Source organism: Salvelinus alpinus, chromosome 1, assembly GCF_045679555.1.
Source record: "Salvelinus alpinus chromosome 1, SLU_Salpinus.1, whole genome shotgun sequence".
NCBI classification, from domain to species: Eukaryota; Metazoa; Chordata; class Actinopteri; order Salmoniformes; family Salmonidae; genus Salvelinus; species Salvelinus alpinus.
The window spans coordinates 53846386-53871746 of record NC_092086.1 but is presented as its reverse complement, the minus strand read 5'-3'; the positions used below and the strand labels follow the sequence as shown (position 1 = coordinate 53871746).

Genomic DNA, 25361 nt, shown 5'->3' with positions numbered 1-25361 from the left:
CACAGTGAATAGTCTTTATGACCCCCTTGGGTTCGTGGCTCCAATAACAATGCAAGGTAAAGCCTTAATCAGAGAACTCTCTTCTGACCAGAGTGAGTGGGATGCCCCTCTTCCCCCAGAAAAAGAAGATGAATGGAAAATGTGGAAGGAATCTTTGATGGAGTTGGAACATCTGTATATTCAGCAGACCTACATCCCAGTCTCCTTGTCTACCACTCAAAGAAGAGAGCTGCACATCTTCTCGGATGCCTCTACAGTAGCCATAGGAACGGTAGCCTACCTGAGAGTTATTGACTCGGAAAGGTCAATGCCATGTTGGATTTATCTTGGGGAAATCAAAATTGTCCCCTCGACCGGCCCACACTATCCCACGCCTAGAACTGTGTGCGGCTGTGCTAGCTGTTGAGATGTATGAACTGATCAGAGACGAAATGGACATTGATGTAAATGTGGCCAAGTTCTACACAGACAGTAAGATAGTTTTCGGTTACATCCACAATGTCACCAAACGATTCAATGTGTATGTTGCCAATAGGGTAACTCGCATCAGGAAGTCTACCCATCCAGATCAGTGGTGTTATGTAAACACTGACAGCAATCCAGCAGACCATGCAACCAGGCCCATACTAGCTGCGCTCTTAAAGCACACCAGTTGGTTCTCAGGTCCACCTTTCCTGACCCAAACAAACTCAAGTGAGCCTGAGACCATCAATTTTTACCTTGTAGCGCCTCACGCAGATGCAGAGATTCGACCAGATGTCACAGCCTTCGCCACTAAGGTTTCTGGAGCTCAACGTGGCTCTCATCGCTTTGAGAGGTTCTCAAGCTGGAAAGCTCTCAATCGAGCCACAGCACGACTCATTCATGTTGCCAGATCCTTCCATGAAGGTGCGGACAACACCAACTGCAGAGGCTGGCAGGACTGTAATAAACCATGCAGTACAAGTCAGTTGTCACAAACCACAACAGCAATCTTTCACTGTGTGCAACATGAAGCCTTCAAAGAGGAATTCAAATGCCTTGAAAAAGGAAAAGAGTTCCCAAAACAAAGTACACTCAAAAAGCTGAATGCAGTGATTGGTGAGGATGGGTTGCTGACGGTGGGAGGCCGCTTATCCTCTGCCGACATGTCACAAGACGAAAAACATCCTCTCATCATCCCACGGACACATCATGTCGTCACTCTGCTGGTAAGACATTATCACGAGCTAGTGGCTTACCAGGGCCGTCGCTTTTCAGATGGAGCTATTCGAGCAGCAGGCTTCTGGATTATTGGGAGCAAACGTCTGGTCTCTGGTATCATCCACAAGTGTGTCACCTGCAGCAATGTTAGAGGGAGGTTACTTGACCAAAAGATGGCTGACTTGCAGACAGACTCACATCTGAACCACCATTCACCAGCGTTGGACTTGATATGTTTGGACCATGGAATGTCAGAACTCGTCGCACTAGAGGTCAGGCCAGGTCGCAGTTGGAAATGAGAACTTGTTCTCAACTGGCCTACCGGGTTAAATAAAGGTGAAATAAAATAAATAAAAGAGGTGGTAGTGCAGACTCCAAGAGCTGGGCGGTACTTTTTACATGTATGTCTACTAGAGCAGTCCATATTGAGCTCATCGAATCCATGTCCACATCCAGCTTCATCAACACACTGAGGCGTTTTTTCTCTATCCGTGGTCCAGCAAAAGTGCTACGCTCTGATCGAGGTTCAAACTTTATAGGTGCCTGCAGGGAACTGGGAATCGATACAAATGACTCAGAACTGACTAAATACCTCTCAGACAAGGGATCTACTTAAATATTTAATCCCCCAAACTCGTCTCATATGGGTGGTTCTTGGGACCTGACAACGCTGCAGAGACGCAGAAAAGACACATGTAAAAGTGGGAGCTGTTGTCTTATTGAAAGACCGTCAGACACACAGAAATGACTGGCCAGTCAGCTTGTGGTCAAAACCTTTCCCAGTACCGACAAAAAGGTTAGGAAAGTAGAACTAAAAATTGTCAAGCAAGGGGCTGCTAAGGTGTTTCTGAGACCAATCTCAGAGATTGTTGTTCTTCTTGTTGAAGCATCCTAGAGACAAAATATAAAAATAAAGAAAGGACATTATTTGTTTCTTGATACATGTTTTATTTCATAGTGGCACAATTTCTATAAACCAGGCGGGGAGTGTGCTGCCTTTCTGTTAGAATAGAACAACAGATTATTTTATTACAGTGGTTAAAATGGATTTTCATTGTGTTCCATGGTGTTTATCGGCCCCATAGTGGAGCTTTCTGGTACTTAGACTGTACGGAAACAGGAAGTTGAGTAGAGCAGTCGTTCTGCACGCAGAGAAGTAGCTAAGAACATCGCCACAGTGCTGTTCTTTCAGTGGAGTTATTTCTTGTCACGCTTCAGCCTCGGAAAATATTTGTTTGTAAATTCGATTCAAGCATATTGCTAGTGATGATAATCTTGTTATTGATAGAATTGCTTACTTATCAATGTTAGTTGGTTGCATTTACTCACACAAATTGCCTTTCATGTATGCAGCCAGCTGTATTAGTTTGCTCGTGTGTCATTAAATGAATTGTAAAACATACAATACTGTAGTTTTGTTACTGTTTCTCGTGTAATATGCTTTGTTATTGTACAGAGGTGTTTGCACATTGTTAGAGTAATGAAAGGAGTTGGCTATTTGCTACTCATATGGTAATTGGCTATCTGGTTTGGTATCATGCCATATACATGGTACCTTGGCACGTGCTTTGTATTTAAACGTTTTCAATATATTCATTCAAGAAAAGTCACGCCTTGGGAGTTTTATTTTAGACTTAGTTGTTAGCTATCTGAATAGAGAGACTGAAATGAATGAAATACCCTAATCCTCAGCTATGTTCAATGTTCAGCAATTTCCAGTGACAAATGCTCAGTCTGAAGCCATAAGGCTATGGGTATCACAGCCCTATGGTAATAATACCAGTTATACCACCTAAAAGGGGTGTATTTACAACATATTTATAATATGTTGGGCAAAGTGGTATAGGAGAGTCTGACATGACCCCTAACTTGAGTTCAGTCTTCGCCAATGAGAGCCATAGCTTTGTATTTCATGACTGGGAAAGGCCTCGATTCTACCCATATGATGTGGATCATTGTCAGGTTATTTGATACAGTGCAGTCGGGATGTTTTCAGACCCCTTGACTTTTTCCATATTTTGTTAAATTACACCTTATTCTAAAATCAATTAAAAAATAAAATCCTCATTTATCTACAAAAACACCCCACAATGACAAAGTGAAAACAAGTTTTTAGACATTTTGCAAATGTATTAAAAATAAAAACAGAAATACCAAGACTTCCGAGAGGTTGCTGCCCGGCCAAACTGAGCAATCTGGGGAGAAAGCCCTTGGTCATGAAGGTGACCAAGAACTTAAATGTCACTCTGACAGAGCTCCAGAGTTCCTCTGTGGAGATGGGAGAACCTTCCAGAAGGACAACCATCTCTGCAGCACTCCACCGATCAGGCCTTTAGGGTAGAGTGGCCAGACAGAGGCCACTCCCCAGTAAAAGGCACATGACAGCCAGCTTGGAGTTTGCCAAAAGGCACCTAAAGGAGTAAGACCATGAGAAACAAGATGATCTGATCTGATGAAACCGAGTTTGAACTCTTTGGCCTGAATGCCAAGCGTCACTTCTGGAGGAAACCTGGCACCATCCTTACGGTGAAGCAGGGTGGTGGCAGCTTCATATTGTGGGGATGTTTTTCAGCGGCAGAGACTGGGAGACTAGTCAGGATCAAGGGAAAGATGAACAAAGCAAAGTACAGAGAGATCCTTGATGAAAACCTGCTCCAGAGCGCTCAGGATCTCAGACTGGGGCTTAGGTATACCTTCCAATAGGACAACCACCCTAACCACACAGGCCAAGACAACACAGGAGTGGCTTCAGGACAAGTCTCTGAATGTCCTTGAATTGCCTGGCCAGAGCCTGGACTTGAACCGATCGAACATCTCTGGAGAGACCTGAAAATATCTGTGCAGAGACGAGACCCATCCAACTTGACAGAGCTTGATAGGATCTGCAGAGAAAAATGGGAGAAACTCTCCAAATACAGGTGTGCCAAGCCTGTAGCATCATACCCATGACGACTCGAGGCTGTAATCGGTGCCAAAGGTGCTTCAACAACGTACTGAGTAAAGGGTCTTAATACTTATGTAAATATGATATTTCAGTTTCAAATTTGTAACACATTTTCAAAAATTTCTCGAAACCTGTTTTTGCTTTGTTGTTATGGGGAATTGTGTGTAGATTGAGACAACAACAAAAACAATGCTCAGGAAATATTTTGTAGTTTTTTTGGGGTAGGCACAAAACTCCCTCCATACTTCCATTAGTTTTTATTTTTACCAGCACTGGTTACCTTCAGATGAGTCCTGTGACATTAATGGGGAGTTTAGAGCAAAATGAGAATCTCCCTTTTCCACAGTGGGGTCACATTAGTTTGTAGCCCAAACGGTTTGGACGCTACAAACAGAAGTTGGCACATTGATGGTACCGACATCAGACAAGTCCTGTGACACTTGGGGGTCGTAGAGCAAAAGGGAGAACATCATCATATCGTGTAAGTCTCCCCTTTCCATAGATTGGTAATTTTCCCCATCAGGAAACTGAAAATATTTGGCATGGGTCCCCAGATCCTCAAAAAGTTCTACAGCTGCACCACAGAGAGCATCCTGACCACTTGCATCCCTTCCTGGTATGGCAACTGCTCTGCATCTGACCATAAGGCGCAACAGAGGGTAGTACATATGGCCCAGTACATCAAGTTTCCTGCTATGCAGGACCTACATACTAGGCGGTGTCAGAGGAAAGCCCAAGAAATTGTCAAAGACTTTAGACACCCAAGTCATAGACTGTCATCTCTGCTCCTGCACGGAAAGCGGTACTGTACTGGAGCTCCAAGTCTAGGACCAAAAGGCTCCTTAACAGCTTCTACCCACAAGCCATAAGACTGCTGAACAATTAATAAAATGGCAGAGTGGACTATTTACAGCGAACCCCCCCCCCCCTCCCCATTTGTTTTTACACTGCTGCTATTCGCTCTTTATTATCTGTGCATAGTCACTTTACCCATACCTACGTTTTTTTTATTTTTTTTATTTCACCTTTATTTAACCAGGTAGGCAAGTTGAGAACAAGTTCTCATTTACAATTGCGACCTGGCCAAGACAAAGCAAAGCAGTTCGACACATACAACAACACAGAGTTACACGTGGAGTAAAACAAACATACAGTCAATAATACAGTAGAAAAATAAGTCTACATACAATGTGAGCAAGTGAGGTGAGATAAGGGAGGTGAAGGCACAAAAAAAAGGCCATGGTGGCGAAGTAAATACAATATAGCAAGTAATACACTGGAATGGTAGATTTGCAGTGGAAGAATGTGCAAAGTAGAGATAGAAATAATGGGGTGCAAAGGAGCAAAATAAATAAATAAATACAGTAGGGAAAGAGGTAGTTGTTTGGGCTAAATTATAGATGGGCTATGTACAGGTGCAGTAATCTGTGAGCTGCTCTGTCAGCTGGTGCTTAAAGCTAGTACATGAACAAAGTACCTCGACTAACCTGTACCCCCACACATTGACTCGGTACCGCCTGTATATAGCCTCGTTATTTTATTGTGCTACTTTTTATAATTCTTTACTCTGGAATATTTGTTCAACATGTTCTTAACTCTATCTTGAACTGCATTGTTGGTAAAGGTTTTGTAAGTAAGCATTTCACGGTAAGGTTGTACCTGTTGTATTCGGCGCATGTGATAAATCAAGTTTGATTTGATTTAATATTACGAACCGGTTGGACGCTACAGACTTTTTCGTGAGAAAACAGATTTGTTTTGTTAGAAGACCAATTTGGTCTGACAAACAACGCTCTAGCTCTGCCACCTTTCACCGCAGATGCAGAAGTCCAACACGGAAGTGCAACATCGGTGGATGCTGTAGATATCTCCAGCTGAAACTGACGTGTTTTGATGGGGATCTTTTCATTATGTTACTTAATAACTTCTTCACCACACATCATTATGATTCACACCTGGACTCCATTACCTTCATCATTTCCTCCCCTTAATATGTCACTCCCAGGTTCACTCATCAGTTGGTACTGTTCTTGTGTATCGGCCTTCAGCCTTATGTTAGTGTCGTGTTCTTGGTTTTGGGTTTTATTAAAACATTTCACCTGCACCTGCTTCCAACCCTAATCTAGCGTACCTGATCAATTAGGTGGTTGATAAACTGAATCAGGTTAGTTACAACTACAGAAGGGTAGTTCTCCAGGAACAGCGCTGGAGAGCCCTGACCTGAACAGTGATTATACTTTTTGTATTAAACTCTTTATTTAGACAGGAGTTACGGTTCTCAAATTGGCATTCATATAGTTTATATGTTGTATTTCCCTTTTGTACCTGTGTTGAACTGAACTGTATTGTCTGTCTACTTAAAAAACCTGTGAAAAAAATGTAAATGTATTTTGTACAAATTTTCCAAATGTCGTTCTTGTCTAAACCCAATGAGAGTTGATTTACAATATTGAGCAGTCTTATCCAACCATCAGAGGGGATTCACATTAAACGTGTTGCTGATCAGTCACATGATAATTCTACTTTATGTAAAGGTATTCTTGTTTTGTTTCTTTGTGTAATTTATTTTGAATGTGTTTCTGTACTTTGTAAGGGTTGCTGTTCTTTTAGTTTTTCCTGTTTGTTTTTGTGTGGTAATCACACTGGGCAGTGGGCTGAAGGAGGTGGGGAGATCTGGGTAGCAGTGGACCAGGAACTTTTATCTCCCACTTGACATTGTGGGATGTTTATTTATAAAGTCTGTCCAATGTTTTAAACATCCGAATGTCTTACTATGATTGATGGAGAAATAAGAAAAAGTAATAGAAATAAAACAAAGCTTTTAATAGATAATAGTTTAGACCTCTGAATGAGGTGGGGTGGTGGTGGGTAAAAAATGAAAATAAAATTAATTGATTTAGCTTAGTCATATACAGTATATAGACCTTTTAAAGTTGCATCAGGGATCCTCCTAATATCTATCAATGAATAATGAGGTCAAATCCTTACGTAGGCCTATGAGACAGCATGCGGTCCTTTCAAGAGGCTTGGAATTCCTGGATGGAATAGAGGCTATGTATTTATTTATTCCTTTATTTATATATAATAAAATTAAAAGAGAAAAACATGCATCTATTATCATATTGTTTGTATTCATTTACATATTCAGTCATCCATGCATTCATCCATTCAGTTTTTCATGCATTCATTTGTTAAAAGGCAATATACAGTTCAAAACAACAGCATAGTGGTCACTCAACCAATATTTTAGTTAATAGCTGAGTGATAGTGTTCGAGAAAAGTAACCAGTCAGAGAGCTACTTAGTCAAGTAATGACCCTCCAAGAGATCAAAATTATAATTGTAACTACATTTTGAAGCCATACGGTGTTTGTTTAGATGTAGTTTCAAACAATGTCATAAAAAAGTACATTTTGGGTTCTGTTGAAGTAAGACAGGTGAACGAAGCTCATGAGGCATTTAAAAGTTATATATTCTTCAAGAGTCAATAGGTAGCCTGTGTATCATTAATTTAAAAGTCAAAATGGGATGTAGCAATCGCAGAAATGTCCCCTTTAGCTAAGCATATCCAATACGATGAAAAGTAGTATTATAAGGAATTAGGATGTAGTTTTTTTCTTCTAAAAAGCCTACTTTAACGTTATCACAACACATTGGCACATTGGTTTATTTATAGGAATATCCCTGCTAGTCTCTCGAAAGTAATAAATAGCCAAATGATAATGTTAGCCTCATTATTCAGATACGGACGTCATAAAATGCTGGTTAATTTCTATTTAATCATCAGTTATTATCAAGAGTTTAATTCAAATGTATAGACATGAATGGGATTAAAGACAGAAGATCCAAACAGAACGAGATCATATTAAATCATCATCTCTCACTCCCTCTCTCTCACAGACACACACACACCCACACACACAGAGAGAGAGAGAGACAAACAAACAAGCAAATAGCAGTTTTGTGATTAAAAAACAAACATTGTAGTAGGCCTCCCCTTAGTCCATAAAAGTTAGTTTAATATTGGTGTTGATGAATGGGGCGGTAGGTAGCCTAGTGGTTAGCGCGTTGGACAAGTAACCAAAAAGTTGCGAGATCGAATCCTCGAGCTGACAAGGGAAAACATCTGTCGTTCTGCCCACTGAATAAGGTAGTTAACCCGCTGTTCCTAGAACGTCATTAAATATAAGAATGTATTCTTAACTGACTAGCCTAGTTCAATGAAGACATTAAGAGATCTACTGCAATCATTGTATAGTTAAGAGATAGTTGTTCTTTTTCCCTGTCTTTCTTAGAAACGTTTGAGTGTTCACAAGGCCAGCTATGAGTAACTTCTTTTCAACCAACTTAGGATAACGTGTCTCCCATGAAGGAACACTCGAAACACGATGAGAGAGAAGTGGAGCACAAGGAAAGAGAAATCCGGTCTTGCGGTTCACTCGGCAAAACTTTCCCAAATTCATTCATTTTAACACTTAATTTAGCGAGACACCCTTTCACTTTTTGTACATCCTTTCAATCCTCGCTATTTAAATTCATCCGCAGATATGGGATCAGAACACAAACCACATTCACACTGGAGGAAATTTGCAATATACTGGCAACAGGTGAGTCAACAATATGCTATCATTTGATAATTGCTTCAGGATACAAATAATGAATTGTTTCCAGGATTATATTCAACTATCAATTATCATCTGCTGCAGATCATCTAACTACAATAAGAATGGCACGTCACTTGGATGAGCGCCTTCCTTTGCCTTGTGCAAGTTTGCTCCATGCCCATGCCTTGCCATCTACAAGGACAGCTGGTGCGAATAACCCACAACCTACTGAGAGACATGGTACGTTTTTTATATTGCTTTTGTCTTGAGAAGTATTATCCAACTATGTTCAACTGAATAGCTCAACGTGAATGCTGTGTTTTCTCTTTCTTTCAGGGGGGACATTTTCCTCTGGAGTGTCTGCAGGAGAATGTCTTCATGGCATTCCCAGCCACCGCATTTGCAACCTCCGGCGCATCACAGGTAAGAGCAAGCGAGCACATCCAAGTGTTCTTTACAGCATGACAGAGTATTTGCAACCATTAAAAAGTAGATACCTTTAAACTGCCATTTATGTTATTTGAAATTATTGTTGTTGTCCGTTTCAGTTGAGCAGCAGTGGTGCTACGGCTATTTATGAGACATTGAAGAACATCGACACATTGTTTGGAGCTGACGACCTGCCTACTAAGTGGGACCAACAGAAGTTGGAGAATTTTCAGAATATTGTATACCGCCAGATTGAAGAGAGCAAATGTGTGAGTTACTATGCCAACACATATCGCTTAACTGTTTAATTGTGGCATTGTGGCATTTTTATTATTATTCATCGCCTGCCTTTTTCTTTCTGGCAGATGATGGGCAGTGTGGATACAAGTGATCATCTCATCAGGGCAGAAGGACTGAATACGTACTTTGGGAACATTGCAGCAGTCCTAAAAGAAAAGGTAGACTATAGGTTAAACACAAATAGACACATTGTCACGTTCCTGACCTGTTTTCCTTTGTTTTGTATTCATTTTAGTTGGTCAGGGCGTGAGTTGGGTGGGTTGTCTATGTTTGTATTTCTATGTTGGGAGTTTGTGTTCGGCCTGGTATGATTCTCAATCAGAGACAGCTGTCAATCGTTGTCCCTGATTGAGAGTCATACTAAGGCAGCCTGGGTTTCACTTGTGTGGTGTGGGTGTTTGTTTCCTGTGTCAGTGTTTGGGCCACACAGGACTGTTTCAGGTTAGTCACGTTTGTTGTTTTGTTAAATTGTAGTGTTTGTTGGTTTTCCATTAAATCATGAATACTTACCAATCCGCATCTTGGTCCGATCCATGCTCCTCCTCGTCTGAGGAGGAGAACGACTACGACAGCCGTTACACACATTGTTTTCATAATATCTGTACACTGGACAATATTACCCTCCATTGCCCTAACAGTTTATTTGTATTTTCACAGAATTTCAGTTACTGCGCCTGGGAAGTGGTTCGAAAAGAGCTCCTGTACACCCTACAGTTCATTCTGGAACACAACTCTGATAGCCTTCTGTGGGCCAACAGAACATGAATTTGAACTTGCAGAACTTTTTTACAATTGTGTTTTACAATTGTGCTTGATTTTAAAAGCCTACTATTCTACAATCATGTAATGTGGAACGTCAAACAGCTATATTAAATATTTATTTATTTAACACGGTTATTTTTTTAAGTATGCCTATTTATTAATTTATCGATTAATCTATTTGAAAATCTGTTGCTCTTCATCAAATGTTAAGTTAATAAACATTTGTATACTTTTAAATATTGTTAATCTGAGTGTTCATTCTGTAACCCAGTCTGTCGATGTGTGAACATTCAGATTTTTATTAAACACGCTCAGGACATATGGATGTCAGTACAAAATGTAGTTGTATTCAAAAGCCTTTTTTCAATTAAGTGTGTTTTAGCACTGGACAGGGCGGCCTGTTTTGAACGTTGTACTCTGAGCTCCTATACGACTTAATTTGTTGATAGTTATACAATGTTTTTCTATCAATGCCATGATCAGATCGTTGTTGCAAAGTTTCATAAGATAAATGCTTAATATAAAAGCTGCATAATCAGAAACCTACATCTCCAATTAATGTCATCATCACATCACCATCAGCATCATTATATGAGTCTATATATCAATGTGACTTTCCTACTCATTCACATTAGGCCAAACTCACACATCATCGTCAACATTTTCGTCGTATCGGTAAACGCCAAATAAAGGCTAATCTAGGGCAAATACTTATTTATCAACCAGAAATGACCAAACTGTAAAAAGTTGTAATTTACCGAATCAATGTAATAAGAATGAACCGCATGAGAGAAAATGAAAAGTAAAGACAAAACCACCGCAGTTTACTCTCCATTTTAGAGGGTCGGATTTAGCCTTCATTCAACACTACCAGTCACTTTGTTAATAAAATGTGTTTTTATTTCAAAGATGTGCAATATTAACACTGAACAGTCATCCTTCAGATTGATCTACCTGATTAAAAGAAAGTCACAACATTTTACTCACAACGTGTGAGTAAAATGTGATCGCTGTGCCTCGCCTATTGAAACACGTTTTTGGTTAACCCTACACAGAATCTAAAAAATGTGGTGTGCAATGTCCACAATATTGACCATGGCCCTCATTTGTTAAGATGGAGCCCTGCAACATTGTATAAATAGGCTACTGTTTTATTCGTTTTTCATATTCAATATTGCCTGCTGAATTACTGCTGTCTGACCTCATGAAATGCATTGCTCCAATGCAATTCTCCGCAAAGACATGTATGAAAACTGTTAACTTGCTGGACAAAAAAACATTCTTATTAATTTCACAATAGCATAATTAAGAATCACCCACTGAAAAGTTGGACTTATAAAGGGAAGCGGAAGTCTGAACCATGCAGCCTTCTTCACCACAAAGGAATGTTTATACCTCAACGTACAGCGGTACCAGGGTTAATTATAGAAGATGGACAACTTCATCATTATTAAAGAAGATGGACAACTTCAACAATGTAGGTTGTTAATAATTTCCAAAGTCTGCTACACTTAAATGATATCAAAAGAAACATGTCTTTATTGAAATAGTTGAGTATCTACCTGACTCTGTTCTGCCGAGGCACAGCAGACTCAGACCGGTGCAGGTAGACGCAGTTTATGCACCAATCCGCTAAATGTTGCTCAAGTCCGCTCTTTGGTGAACACAATTTGATGCTCAATACATCTCATTATTAGGCCTACATTTATTTTATTTCATTATAACACATTTAATGTAACCAATGCTTTCACTATCTGTACCACAACGTTTAATGTAAGGTTACTATTCCAACACAGTTCACTTTTTGACATTGATATGACTTTATTTCAGAGTGGACAATTTCCAGCTCTGTGTCTAAAAGAAGTCGAGCGCATGTTTCCAGAGCATGTTTACAATAACACACAGGTAGGACACACTTCAGTATCATATAGCAATATTTTGATAGCCTAAACTATAGTATATGATTTTTTACAATGTCAAAATGATAAATTGGAAGTTTAACTATGAAATGTATGAGACACCCTAATGTCTAAAACCCTGTTTTCTTTTATACAGGGCGAGGACATCTCTGTGGTTGCATTAGAGGCTTCGGGATATATGGCTCAATTATTTCATGGCCTGACTCCTGTCACGTGGAACAAGGAAACGAATGAACCTGTTCATAAACAGATGACCTAGCTAAGTTAACAAATTAGAGGGATGGGTAAGTATGATCCCTCATGGTGTAGCCTAAGCTATATTTGTGGGGCAGACAGTAATTGGCACAGGTTTTAAATTTGATTTAAATCAACAACAAAAAATGGTATCATGTTTTCAGAACTTTACCTAATACGTAACTAATTCACTGACCACCATTTTATATTGTCTCCAGGTCGGGTGTGGTGTTGGGGCATCCTCTGGAAATGGAGGGTCAGTTACTTCTGGTAACATGTCATGAAAACATATTTCGACAAGCTGAACACCACCTTGAAACAGAAGGTGGGTCCAATATTAAATGTCGTCGAAAAGAGGCTAAATTAATCATAGTAAAAGTTCTAGATCACCACAAATCGGATGAATATTGCTTCCACAACTCACATGTGAAACATGGAACTTCCAAACGCCGTTTTAGTCGACGGATGCGTTGGCGCTGCACCTGCTGTGGTTCAGTTGACTTAAAAATGAATGTATTGTATGAGCTCCAAGAACACAGCGCATGCGCATGTGAGATCGTGGGGTTTAGGTTCGCTTCAAACTGGTGCAGTTTTAAAAAATTCCACGACAGCAGAGTCAAGCGGTGACGAAATCAACTGCAGAGTCAAGCAGTGAGGAAGAAGCGGTCTGTTGGACAAACCACATTTTCATCATTGGAGACATGTGACATGTACCTGAGGCTGGCTAATAGATTGACGGATGATATATTTACTGACTGACTGATTTATGTACATGTGAAGGCAATGTATTTATTTATATTAAAATTAAATGAAAAAAACATACATCAATTATCATATTGTTTGTATTCATTTACATATTCAGTCATCCATGCATTAATAGAGTGACTGGTAGTGTTGAATGAAGACTAAAGCCGCCGCCTCTAAAATCGAGAGTAAAGTGCGGTGGTATTGCGGTGGTATTGCCAGCATGCAGGGGATTTACTTTTCCTTTTCTCTTATGCGCTTCATTCTTATTAAATTGATTCGGTAAATTCCAAGGGGTCTTTTTAAAGTTTGTTAATTTTTGTTTAAAAAAAGAGTACATGCCCTAAATTAGCCTTGACGACCATTTGTGAATTTTACTGAATGTGAATGATGATGATGCTAATGATGGTTATAGCTATATTTTTCCAACAACAAAAAATGTACCATGAAAATCCCATTCAGATATAGAATCATAGGATGATGATGACGTTAATTGGAGGTGTAGGTTTCTGATTATGCAATTTTATGTTAATTAAGTCTTTATATTAGTTTACCTTGTAACAATGAACTATCTGATCATGGCATTGATTGTTCATGATTGTTGGCCAATCAACAAATTAATGATTATTTTCAAACTTGAGATGAAATCCACAGTATTTGTGCAGTCAGTTAATTACAAATGTTGTTAAATTGGTCAACAGGTTTATTTGGCAGCCTACAGTGGTGGTATGAAATAAATATATTACATCTGCTCATTTGTAGTGCATAGACTCCACTATGCTGCTGTTTTGAACTGCATATTGCCTATAAACAGATAAATTCATGAAAGACTGAATGGATTTTAATAAAATGTGTTTTTATTTCAAAGATTTGCAATATTAACACTGAACAGTAATGCTTCAGACGGCACTACCCGATTAAAAGAGAGTCGACAACAGACTAAACGTCTGTGAGCAAGAATTGATCTCAGTGTTACTCCTATCAAAAAACCTTTCTACACAGAATCTGAAAAGCTACAGCATATTTATACTAAACATGGCCCTCATTTCATAGGAGAGATCCATGTACCATTGTATTATAGAAATGAAAAATCAGCCATGGTTTTCTTAGTTTTTAATATTCAATATGTCCTACATTTTAACAGTCTATACCTGCTGAATATGTTGGCATGAAATGCATTGCTCCAATGCAATTCTCTACATATGAAAACTGTTAACTTGATAGGCAAACATTTTCTGATTAGTTTTACAATAGCATAATTAAGAATCACCCGCTGAAAATTGGGGCTTATAAAGGGAAGCGAAAGCCTGAACTACGAAACCCTTCTTCACCACAAAGGGATTTTGACACCTTTACGTAGCGATACTTGTGTTGTATAAAATGGGCAACTTCAACAGTCTAGGTTTCATATCAATCAAGATTAAGATAATCCGTCTTTATTCATTTTTAATAGCTGTTCCATTCAAGTTCTTATAAAAGAAACATGGCTGTATTGAAATGGTTAAGCATTTGCCTGACTCTGTTCTGCCAAGGCACAGCAGCACCAACACCTTGCAACTGGACGCAGTTTAGGTTGGGGAAGCTGAACGACGTGAGCATAGACCTGCTCTCAGATATGGTGAGGAATTTAAACTGCACCAGTCCGCTATTTGGTGTGCACAAATTGATGCGCAAAATTCGCAATGATATTCTAATTTCTATTTTGCATTATAGCACATTTTATTGTTAAGCAATGCTTTCACGTTTGAACAACATTGTTTCATTTAAGGTTACTATCACAATATAGTTTACTTCTTGATATTGATATGAATTCTATTTCAGGGTGGACTCTTTCCACTTAAGTGTGCAGAAGAAAACGTCGAACTGTTTCCAGAGGATGTTTACAAGAACACAGAGGTAGGATACACTTCAGTATTTTGATAAACTAAAGTACAGTATAACTAAAGTACAGTGTGGTAAATTGGAAGTTTAACCACTTCTTTAGACACCCAATGCCTAAAACCCTGTTTTATTTTATCCAGGGTGAGGACGTCTCTGTGGTTGCATTAGAGGCTATGCGATATGTGGACCAATTATATAACAACAGTCTGACGTCTGTCACGTGGAACAAAACAAAACTTAACCAGTTCCAAAACGTCATATATCGTCAAGTTCAAAACTTAGAGTTATGTGTAAGTATGATCCCTCTTGTGTAGTCTATAGGTTATACGCTGAGTGTACAAAACATTAGGAAGAACGGCACTTTCCATGACATAGACTGATATAGACATGACATAGAGTGTCTTTCACGGGAGTATGCTAGTAGGTGCCAGGCGCACCAGTTTGAATGTGTCAAGAACTGCAACGCCGCTGGCTTTCTCATGCTCAACCGTTTCCCTTGTGTATGAAGAATGGTTCACCACCCAAAGGACATCCAGCCAACATGACACAACTGTGGGAAGTATTGGAGTCAACATGTTCCACTATTGCCGTGGAACACATGCCCTGACGAATTTAGGCTGTTCTGAGGGTAGAACGGGGTGCAAGTCAATGTTAGGAAGGTGATCCTAATGTTGTGTACACTCAGTGTATTTTGGGGGCAGACACTCGTGGGCATTGGTATTTACATAATTTATATACTACAAATATTTTTGTATATATTTCCATAACCGTCTCAGAATTAATGCACTCACCAGCATTTTATATTGTCTCCAGGTCGTAGGTGGTGTTTGGAAATCCTCTGGAGATGGAGGCTCGGTTACTCTGAAAACATATTTCAACAAGCTGAACACCGTCTTGAAAGACAAGGTGGGTCCAATTTCAAATGTCCTCAAATAGAGGCTAAATTAATCTGAGCAAAAGTTATAGATCACCAGAAATAGGACACATTTCAATGCCACAACTCACATATGAAACTTGGAATTGCCCAGTGCCGTTTTTATGTAGATGGATGCGTTGGAGCAACATCACCTGCAGTGGTTGAGTTGACTGAAATAAAATGTATATCTTGTACGCTCTCCAGGAACACAGCGCATGCGCATGGGAGATTGTGCGAAAGGAGATTCGCGAAAACTTGGTGCAGTTCAAGAAATTCATTGACAGCAGAGTCAAGCCGTGAGGAGAACCACAGAATCATCATTGGAGACGTGACATATTCCTCAGGCTGGCTAACAGATTGATGGCTGATATATATACTGACTGACTGACTGGCCGGCTGCTAGATTGACTGAATGACTGATTTATTTATTTATATATATTGGTAGACTGATATTTATGTGTACACTATGTATTTATTTATTCGTGTTTTATTTATAATACAATTTAATAAAAAATTCATACAACTATTCTCATATTGTTTTCATTCACTTATATAATTAATTCATGCATTCATGCATGCCTGCATTCATCCATTCATGCATTCATTTTTTTATAGACTGACTTTCTAAAGGGGAACTCTGCAGTTCAAACAAAACCAAAGCACACTCAAACACTATTTTTGTAAATAGCTGAGAGATGGGGTTGAAAAAAAGAACCACTGTCACAGAACTATGGATGCAAGGAAGGATTATCCATGAAAACACAATTCTAGTTTTATCTAAATTCTGAAGATATACAGTGGTTGTTAATATTTGCATTGTTTCAACCAATGGTGTAAAACACGTTGGCACATTGGTTTGTTGTGTTGCAACATAATCTCACACTCAATTCGTGCAAATATGTACGAAAAGTATTTTGCATATTTCAAGCACTTTTATGCGTTTTTGTGTGAAAAGATACGCATTTTTGTGCTACTTAATACGTAGGGAAAGACACTCATTTTTGTACGACTTCATTCATTGGAACAAACTTTTTCGGGGTCAAACTTTGGAACAATCTTTTGAAAGTTATTTGAGCAATGCTTGATGAGCAGCTGTCTATTTTTTGTCCCACATATTTTTATATAAAAAACCAAACGTGATAACAACCAAATATTGTTAATCAACCAGGTTGTCACCAAAATAATTATATTATAATAGAAGCCTTACATTGTTTTTTAATTTTTATTAACACCTATAACCTTTTCTATGCTTGTTTTCTCTTAATTCTTCAGGATTCTGGTGTATTTGGAGTCAGATAAACCCTTTGTTTTCATGTAGGCATCAGTAGGCCTATAGAATTTTCTTCATAACGCATTTCATAGTTTGTGGAGACGACAATCCACAATTTTCTTCATTTATTCTTTAACTTCTTAGGGCTACAATTGTCTTTATTTATTTATTCTTTAAGGGTTTTTCTTTATTTTTACTATTTTCTACATTGTAGAATAATAGTGAAGACATCAAAACGTTGAAAAAACACCTATGGAATCATGTAGTAACCAAAAAAGTGTTAAACAAATCAAAATATATTTTAAATTTGAGATTCTTCCAAAATGCCACTCTTTGCCTTGATGACAGCTTTGCACACTCTTGGCATTCTCTCAACCATCATCATTAGGTAATCACCTGGAATGACATGATGCCAGACGATAGGATTGAAATTCCCTCCTCCGACATTGCGTATCATCATCCCCATCTGCAAACAGTAGCAGACAAAATTCCAGCTGTGGACACAGACGCTCCCATCCTCCTGATCTTAGGATGAGACATCTTAAGGCTACACAAGGTGCAAGAGCAAATCAATGGGCCCCACAACATTCCTTATGCATAGCGACTCGACCTCGGGTGTGTCATCGTGGGTGAGGTCTGTCTTGGAACGTCTCACCGACCAGCCAGTGTTAACGTGTTCAAGACAAACATACTTCAAAATGGTCGCACATCCTATCTGAGCCCTTGCCCTGACTTCATCCAGGTGAAAGAGAACTTCAACAGCATTGCTCAAAAACACATCTCTCTCTCCACAGTGCACTCGAGAGATCCAAGCACAACTGTGGACACAGACAGCCTGGGATGTTCCGTGTTTGAAACACAAGACGATGATAAACCAGCACCATCAGTGGAGGACAAAGCCTTCTTGGACATTATGGACGAACAGGTTTTCCAGGATGATGGAAACAACTGGGTGGCTCCACTACCCTTCCGCCCCACTAGACCTTCCTAATAACAGGGAGCAGGCCATGAACCGTCTCACATCACTTCGCAAGACTTTAGACAAAAGGCCTGAAATGGAACGTCATTTTATTCTTCCTCTCCCCTTCCCTCCTCTCCCCTTTCAACGGAGCCTGGGACTTTGCTGGAACCTGGAAACAGACAGCTTCACATTCCAGGTGTCCCACAATGAGAAGCCTTTTACGTGGAGAGGCATCCTGTCCACAGTGAATAGTCTTTATGACCCCCTTGGGTTCGTGGCTCCAATAACAATGCAAGGTAAAGCCTTAATCAGAGAACTCTCTTCTGACCAGAGTGAGTGGGATGCCCCTCTTCCCCCAGAAAAAGAAGATGAATGGAAAATGTGGAAGGAATCTTTGATGGAGTTGGAACATCTGTATATTCAGCAGACCTACATCCCAGTCTCCTTGTCTACCACTCAAAGAAGAGAGCTGCACATCTTCTCGGATGCCTTTACAGTAGCCATAGGAACGGTAGCCTACCTGAGAGTTATTGACTCGGAAAGGTCAATGCTATGTTGGATTTATCTTGGGGAAATCAAAATTGTCCCCTCGACCGGCCCACACTATCCCACGCCTAGAACTGTGTGCGGCTGTGCTAGCTGTTGAGATGTATGAACTGATCAGAGACGAAATGGACATTGATGTAAATGTGGCCAAGTTCTACACAGACAGTAAGATAGTTTTCGGTTACATCCACAATGTCACCAAACGATTCAATGTGTATGTTGCCAATAGGGTAACTCGCATCAGGAAGTCTACCCATCCAGATCAGTGGTGTTATGTAAACACTGACAGCAATCCAGCAGACCATGCAACCAGGCCCATACTAGCTGCGCTCTTAAAGCACACCAGTTGGTTCTCAGGTCCACCTTTCCTGACCCAAACAAACTCAAGTGAGCCTGAGACCATCAATTTTTACCTTGTAGCGCCTCACGCAGATGCAGAGATTCGACCAGATGTCACAGCCTTCGCCACTAAGGTTTCTGGAGCTCAACGTGGCTCTCATCGCTTTGAGAGGTTCTCAAGCTGGAAAGCTCTCAATCGAGCCACAGCACGACTCATTCATGTTGCCAGATCCTTCCATGAAGGTGCGGACAACACCAACTGCAGAGGCTGGCAGGACTGTAATAAACCATGCAGTACAAGTCAGTTGTCACAAACCACAACAGCAATCTTTCACTGTGTGCAACATGAAGCCTTCAAAGAGGAATTCAAATGCCTTGAAAAAGGAAAAGAGTTCCCAAAACAAAGTACACTCAAAAAGCTGAATGCAGTGATTGGTGAGGATGGGTTGCTGACGGTGGGAGGCCGCTTATCCTCTGCCGACATGTCACAAGACGAAAAACATCCTCTCATCATCCCACGGACACATCATGTCGTCACTCTGCTGGTAAGACATTATCACGAGCTAGTGGCTTACCAGGGCCGTCGCTTTTCAGATGGAGCTATTCGAGCAGCAGGCTTCTGGATTATTGGGAGCAAACGTCTGGTCTCTGGTATCATCCACAAGTGTGTCACCTGCAGCAATGTTAGAGGGAGGTTACTTGACCAAAAGATGGCTGACTTGCAGACAGACTCACATCTGAACCACCATTCACCAGCGTTGGACTTGATATGTTTGGACCATGGAATGTCATAACTCGTCGCACTAGAGGTCAGGCCAGGTCGCAGTTGGAAATGAGAACTTGTTCTCAACTGGCCTACCGGGTTAAATAAAGGTGAAATAAAATAAATAAAAGAGGTGGTAGTGCAGACTCCAAGAGCTGGGCGGTACTTTTTACATGTATGTCTACTAGAGCAGTCCATATTGAGCTCATCGAATCCATGTCCACATCCAGCTTCATCAACACACTGAGGCGTTTTTTCTCTATCCGTGGTCCAGCAAAAGTGCTACGCTCTGATCGAGGTTCAAACTTTATAGGTGCCTGCAGGGAACTGAGAATCGATACAAATGACTCAAAACTGACTAAATACCTCTCAGACAAGGGATGTACTTAAATATTTAATCCCCCAAACTCGTCTCATATGGGTGGTTCTTGGGACCTGACAACGCTGCAGAGACGCAGAAAAGACACATGTAAAAGTGGGAGCTGTTGTCTTATTGAAAGACAGTCAGGCACACAGAAATGACTGGCCAGTCAGCTTGTGGTCAAAACCTTTCCCAGTACCGACAAAAAGGTTAGGAAAGTAGAACTAAAAATTGTCAAGCAAGGGGCTGCTAAGGTGTTTCTGAGACCAATCTCAGAGATTGTTGTTCTTCTTGTTGAAGCATCCTAGAGACAAAATATAAAAATAAAGAAAGGACATTATTTGTTTCTTGATACATGTTTTATTTCATAGTGGCACAATTTCTATAAACCAGGCGGGGAGTGTGCTGCCTTTCTGTTAGAATAGAACAACAGATTATTTTATTACAGTGGTTAAAATTGATTTTCATTGTGTTCCATGGTGTTTATCGGCCCCATAGTGGAGCTTTCTGGTACTTAGACTGTACGGAAACAGGAAGTTGAGTAGAGCAGTCGTTCTGCACGCAGAGAAGTAGCTAAGAACATCGCCACAGTGCTGTTCTTTCAGTGGAGTTATTTCTTGTCACGCTTCAGCCTCGGAAAATATTTGTTTGTAAATTCGATTCAAGCATATTGCTAGTGATGATAATCTTGTTATTGATAGAATTGCTTACTTATCAATGTTAGTTGGTTGCATTTACTCACACAAATTGCCTTTCATGTATGCAGTCAGCTGTATTAGTTTGCTCGTGTGTCATTAAACGAATTGTAAAACATACAATACTGTAGTTTTGTTACTGTTTCTCGTGTAATATGCTTTGTTATTGTACAGAGGTGTTTGCACATTGTTAGAGTAATGAAAGGAGTTGGCTATTTGCTACTCATATGGTAATTGGTTATCTGGTTTGGTATCATGCTATATACATGGTACCTTGGCACGTGCTTTGTATTTAAACGTTTTCAATATATTCATTCAAGAAAAGTCACGCCTTGGGAGTTTTATTTTAGACTTAGTTGTTAGCTATCTGAATAGAGAGACTGAAATGAATGAAATACCCTAATCCTCAGCTATGTTCAATGTTCAGCAATTTCCAGTGACAAATGCTCAGTCTGAAGCCATAAGGCTATGGGTATCACAGCCCTATGGTAATAATACCAGTTATACCACCTAAAAGGGGTGTATTTACAACATATTTATAATATGTTGGGCTAAGTGGTATAGGAGAGTCTGACATGACCCCTAACTTGAGTTCAGTCTTCGCCAATGAGAGCCATAGCTTTGTATTTCATGACTGGGAAAGGCCTCGATTCTACCCATATGATGTGGATCATTGTCAGGTTATTTGATACAGTGCAGTCGGGATGTTTTCAGACCCCTTGACTTTTTCCATATTTTGTTAAATTACACCTTATTCTAAAATCAATTAAAAAATAAAATCCTCATTTATCTACAAAAACACCCCACAATGACAAAGTGAAAACAAGTTTTTAGACATTTTGCAAATGTATTAAAAATAAAAACAGAAATACCAAGACTTCCGAGAGGTTGCTGCCCGGCCAAACTGAGCAATCTGGGGAGAAAGCCCTTGGTCATGAAGGTGACCAAGAACTTAAATGTCACTCTGACAGAGCTCCAGAGTTCCTCTGTGGAGATGGGAGAACTTTCCAGAAGGACAACCATCTCTGCAGCACTCCACCGATCAGGCCTTTAGGGTAGAGTGGCCAGACAGAGGCCACTCCCCAGTAAAAGGCACATGACAGCCAGCTTGGAGTTTGCCAAAAGGCACCTAAAGGAGTAAGACCATGAGAAACAAGATGATCTGATCTGATGAAACCGAGTTTGAACTCTTTGGCCTGAATGCCAAGCGTCACTTCTGGAGGAAACCTGGCACCATCCTTACGGTGAAGCAGGGTGGTGGCAGCTTCATATTGTGGGGATGTTTTTCAGCGGCAGAGACTGGGAGACTAGTCAGGATCAAGGGAAAGATGAACAAAGCAAAGTACAGAGAGATCCTTGATGAAAACCTGCTCCAGAGCGCTCAGGATCTCAGACTGGGGCTTAGGTATACCTTCCAATAGGACAACCACCCTAACCACACAGGCCAAGACAACACAGGAGTGGCTTCAGGACAAGTCTCTGAATGTCCTTGAATTGCCTGGCCAGAGCCTGGACTTGAACCGATCGAACATCTCTGGAGAGACCTGAAAATATCTGTGCAGAGACGAGACCCATCCAACTTGACAGAGCTTGATAGGATCTGCAGAGAAAAATGGGAGAAACTCTCCAAATACAGGTGTGCCAAGCCTGTAGCATCATACCCATGACGACTCGAGGCTGTAATCGGTGCCAAAGGTGCTTCAACAACGTACTGAGTAAAGGGTCTTAATACTTATGTAAATATGATATTTCAGTTTCAAATTTGTAACACATTTTCAAAAATTTCTCGAAACCTGTTTTTGCTTTGTTGTTATGGGGAATTGTGTGTAGATTGAGACAACAACAAAAACAATGCTCAGGAAATATTTTGTAGTTTTTTTGGGGTAGGCACAAAACTCCCTCCATACTTCCATTAGTTTTTATTTTTACCAGCACTGGTTACCTTCAGATGAGTCCTGTGACATTAATAGGGAGTTTAGAGCAAAATGAGAATCTCCCTTTTCCACAGTGGGGTCACATTAGTTTGTAGCCCAAACGGTTTGGACGCTACAAACAGAAGTTGGCACATTGATGGTACCGACATCAGACAAGTCCTGTGACACTTGGGGGTCGTAGAGCAAAAGGGAGAACATCATCATATCGTGTAAGTCTCCCCTTTCCATAGATTGGTAATTTTCCCCATCAGGAAACTGAAAATATTTGGCATGGGTCCCCAGATCCTCAAAAAGTTCTACAGCTGCACCACAGAGAGCATCCTGACCACTTGCATCCCTTCCTGGTATGGCAACTGCTCTGCATCTGACCATAAGGCGCAACAGAGGGTAGTACATACGGCCCAGTACATCAAGTTTCCTGCTATGCAGGACCTACATACTAGGCGGTGTCAGAGGAAAGCCCAAGAAATTGTCAAAGACTTTAGACACCCAAGTCATAGACTGTCATCTCTGCTCCTGCACGGAAAGCGGTACTGTACTGGAGCTCCAAGTCTAGGACCAAAAGGCTCCTTAACAGCTTCTACCCACAAGCCATAAGACTGCTGAACAATTAATAAAATGGCAGAGTGGACTATTTACAGCGAACCCCCCCCCCCCCCTCCCCATTTGTTTTTACACTGCTGCTATTCGCTCTTTATTATCTGTGCATAGTCACTTTACCCATACCTACATTTTTTTTATTTTTTTTATTTCACCTTTATTTAACCAGGTAGGCAAGTTGAGAACAAGTTCTCATTTACAATTGCGACCTGGCCAAGACAAAGCAAAGCAGTTCGACACATACAACAACACAGAGTTACACGTGGAGTAAAACAAACATACAGTCAATAATACAGTAGAAAAATAAGTCTACATACAATGTGAGCAAGTGAGGTGAGATAAGGGAGGTGAAGGCACAAAAAAAAGGCCATGGTGGCGAAGTAAATACAATATAGCAAGTAATACACTGGAATGGTAGATTTGCAGTGGAAGAATGTGCAAAGTAGAGATAGAAATAATGGGGTGCAAAGGAGCAAAATAAATAAATAAATACAGTAGGGAAAGAGGTAGTTGTTTGGGCTAAATTATAGATGGGCTATGTACAGGTGCAGTAATCTGTGAGCTGCTCTGTCAGCTGGTGCTTAAAGCTAGTACATGAACAAAGTACCTCGACTAACCTGTACCCCCACACATTGACTCGGTACCGCCTGTATATAGCCTCGTTATTTTATTGTGATACTTAAAAAAAAAATTACTCTGGAATATTTGTTCAACATGTTCTTAACTCTATCTTGAACTGCATTGTTGGTTAAGGTTTTGTAAGTAAGCATTTCACGGTAAGGTTGTACCTGTTGTATTCGGCGCATGTGATAAATCAAGTTTGATTTGATTTAATATTACGAACCGGTTGGACGCTACAGACTTTTTCGTGAGAAAACAGATTTGTTTTGTTAGAAGACCAATTTGGTCTGACAAACAACGCTCTAGCTCTGCCACCTTTCACCGCAGATGCAGAAGTCCAACACGGAAGTGCAACATCGGTGGATGCTGTAGATATCTCCAGCTGAAACTGACGTGTTTTGATGGGGATCTTTTCATTATGTTACTTAATAACTTCTTCACCACACATCATTATGATTCACACCTGGACTCCATTACCTTCATCATTTCCTCCCCTTAATATGTCACTCCCAGGTTCACTCATCAGTTGGTACTGTTCTTGTGTATCGACCTTCAGCCTTATGTTAGTGTCGTGTTCTTGGTTTTGGGTTTTATTAAAACATTTCACCTGCACCTGCTTCCATCCCTAATCTAGCGTACCTGATCAATTAGGTGGTTGATAAACTGAATCAGGTTAGTTACAACTACAGAAGGGTAGTTCTCGAGGAACAGCGCTGGAGAGCCCTGACCTGAACAGTGATTATACTTTTTGTATTAAACTCTTTATTTAGACAGGAGTTACGGTTCTCAAATTGGCATTCATATAGTTTATATGTTGTATTTCCCTTTTGTACCTGTGTTGAACTGAACTGTATTGTCTGTCTACTTAAAAAACCTGTGAAAAAAATGTAAATGTATTTTGTACAAATTTTCCAAATGTCGTTCTTGTCTAAACCCAATGAGAGTTGATTTACAATATTGAGCAGTCTTATCCAACCATCAGAGGGGATTCACATTAAACGTGTTGCTGATCAGTCACATGATAATTCTACTTTATGTATAGGTATTCTTGTTTTGTTTCTTTGTGTAATTTATTTTGAATGTGTTTCTGTACTTTGTAAGGGTTGCTGTTCTTTTAGTTTTTCCTGTTTGTTTTTGTGTGGTAATCACACTGGGCAGTGGACTGAAGGGGGTGGGGAGATCTGGGTAGCAGTGGACCAGGAACTTTTATCTCCCACTTGACATTGTGGGATGTTTATTTATAAAGTCTGTCCAATGTTTTAAACATCCGAATGTCTTACTATGATTGATGGAGAAATAAGAAAAAGTAATAGAAATAAAACAAAGCTTTTAATAGATAATAGTTTAGACCTCTGAA

General features: G+C 40.1%; 2 protein-coding genes and 1 long non-coding RNA gene across 3 annotated transcripts; all 3 read left to right on the top strand.

Annotated features, from left to right (window-relative positions):
- Positions 1-8479: 8479 nt before the first annotated feature.
- On the top strand, positions 8480-10558 carry LOC139580619 (interferon alpha-7-like). Its single transcript, XM_071409482.1, has 6 exons — positions 8480-8732; positions 8832-8969; positions 9066-9152; positions 9278-9427; positions 9524-9616; positions 10116-10558. The coding sequence occupies exons 2-6, from the start codon at positions 8868-8870 to the stop codon at positions 10221-10223; spliced, it is 540 nt and encodes a 179-aa protein (XP_071265583.1). The 5' UTR covers positions 8480-8732; positions 8832-8867; the 3' UTR covers positions 10224-10558.
- A 1014-nt stretch (positions 10559-11572) lies between these two features.
- LOC139568014 (uncharacterized) lies at positions 11573-13195 on the top strand. Its single transcript, XR_011673490.1, has 4 exons — positions 11573-11697; positions 12051-12125; positions 12276-12423; positions 12592-13195. It is a non-coding gene; the product is annotated as an uncharacterized lncRNA (long non-coding RNA).
- Positions 13196-14022: 827 nt separating this feature from the next.
- On the top strand, positions 14023-16383 carry LOC139580612 (interferon a3-like). The gene is made up of 5 exons (XM_071409469.1): positions 14023-14735; positions 14939-15013; positions 15139-15288; positions 15812-15904; positions 16119-16383. Exons 1-5 carry the CDS (start codon positions 14601-14603, stop codon positions 16212-16214), a joined length of 549 nt encoding a protein of 182 aa, XP_071265570.1. The 5' UTR covers positions 14023-14600; the 3' UTR covers positions 16215-16383.
- Positions 16384-25361: the final 8978 nt, after the last annotated feature.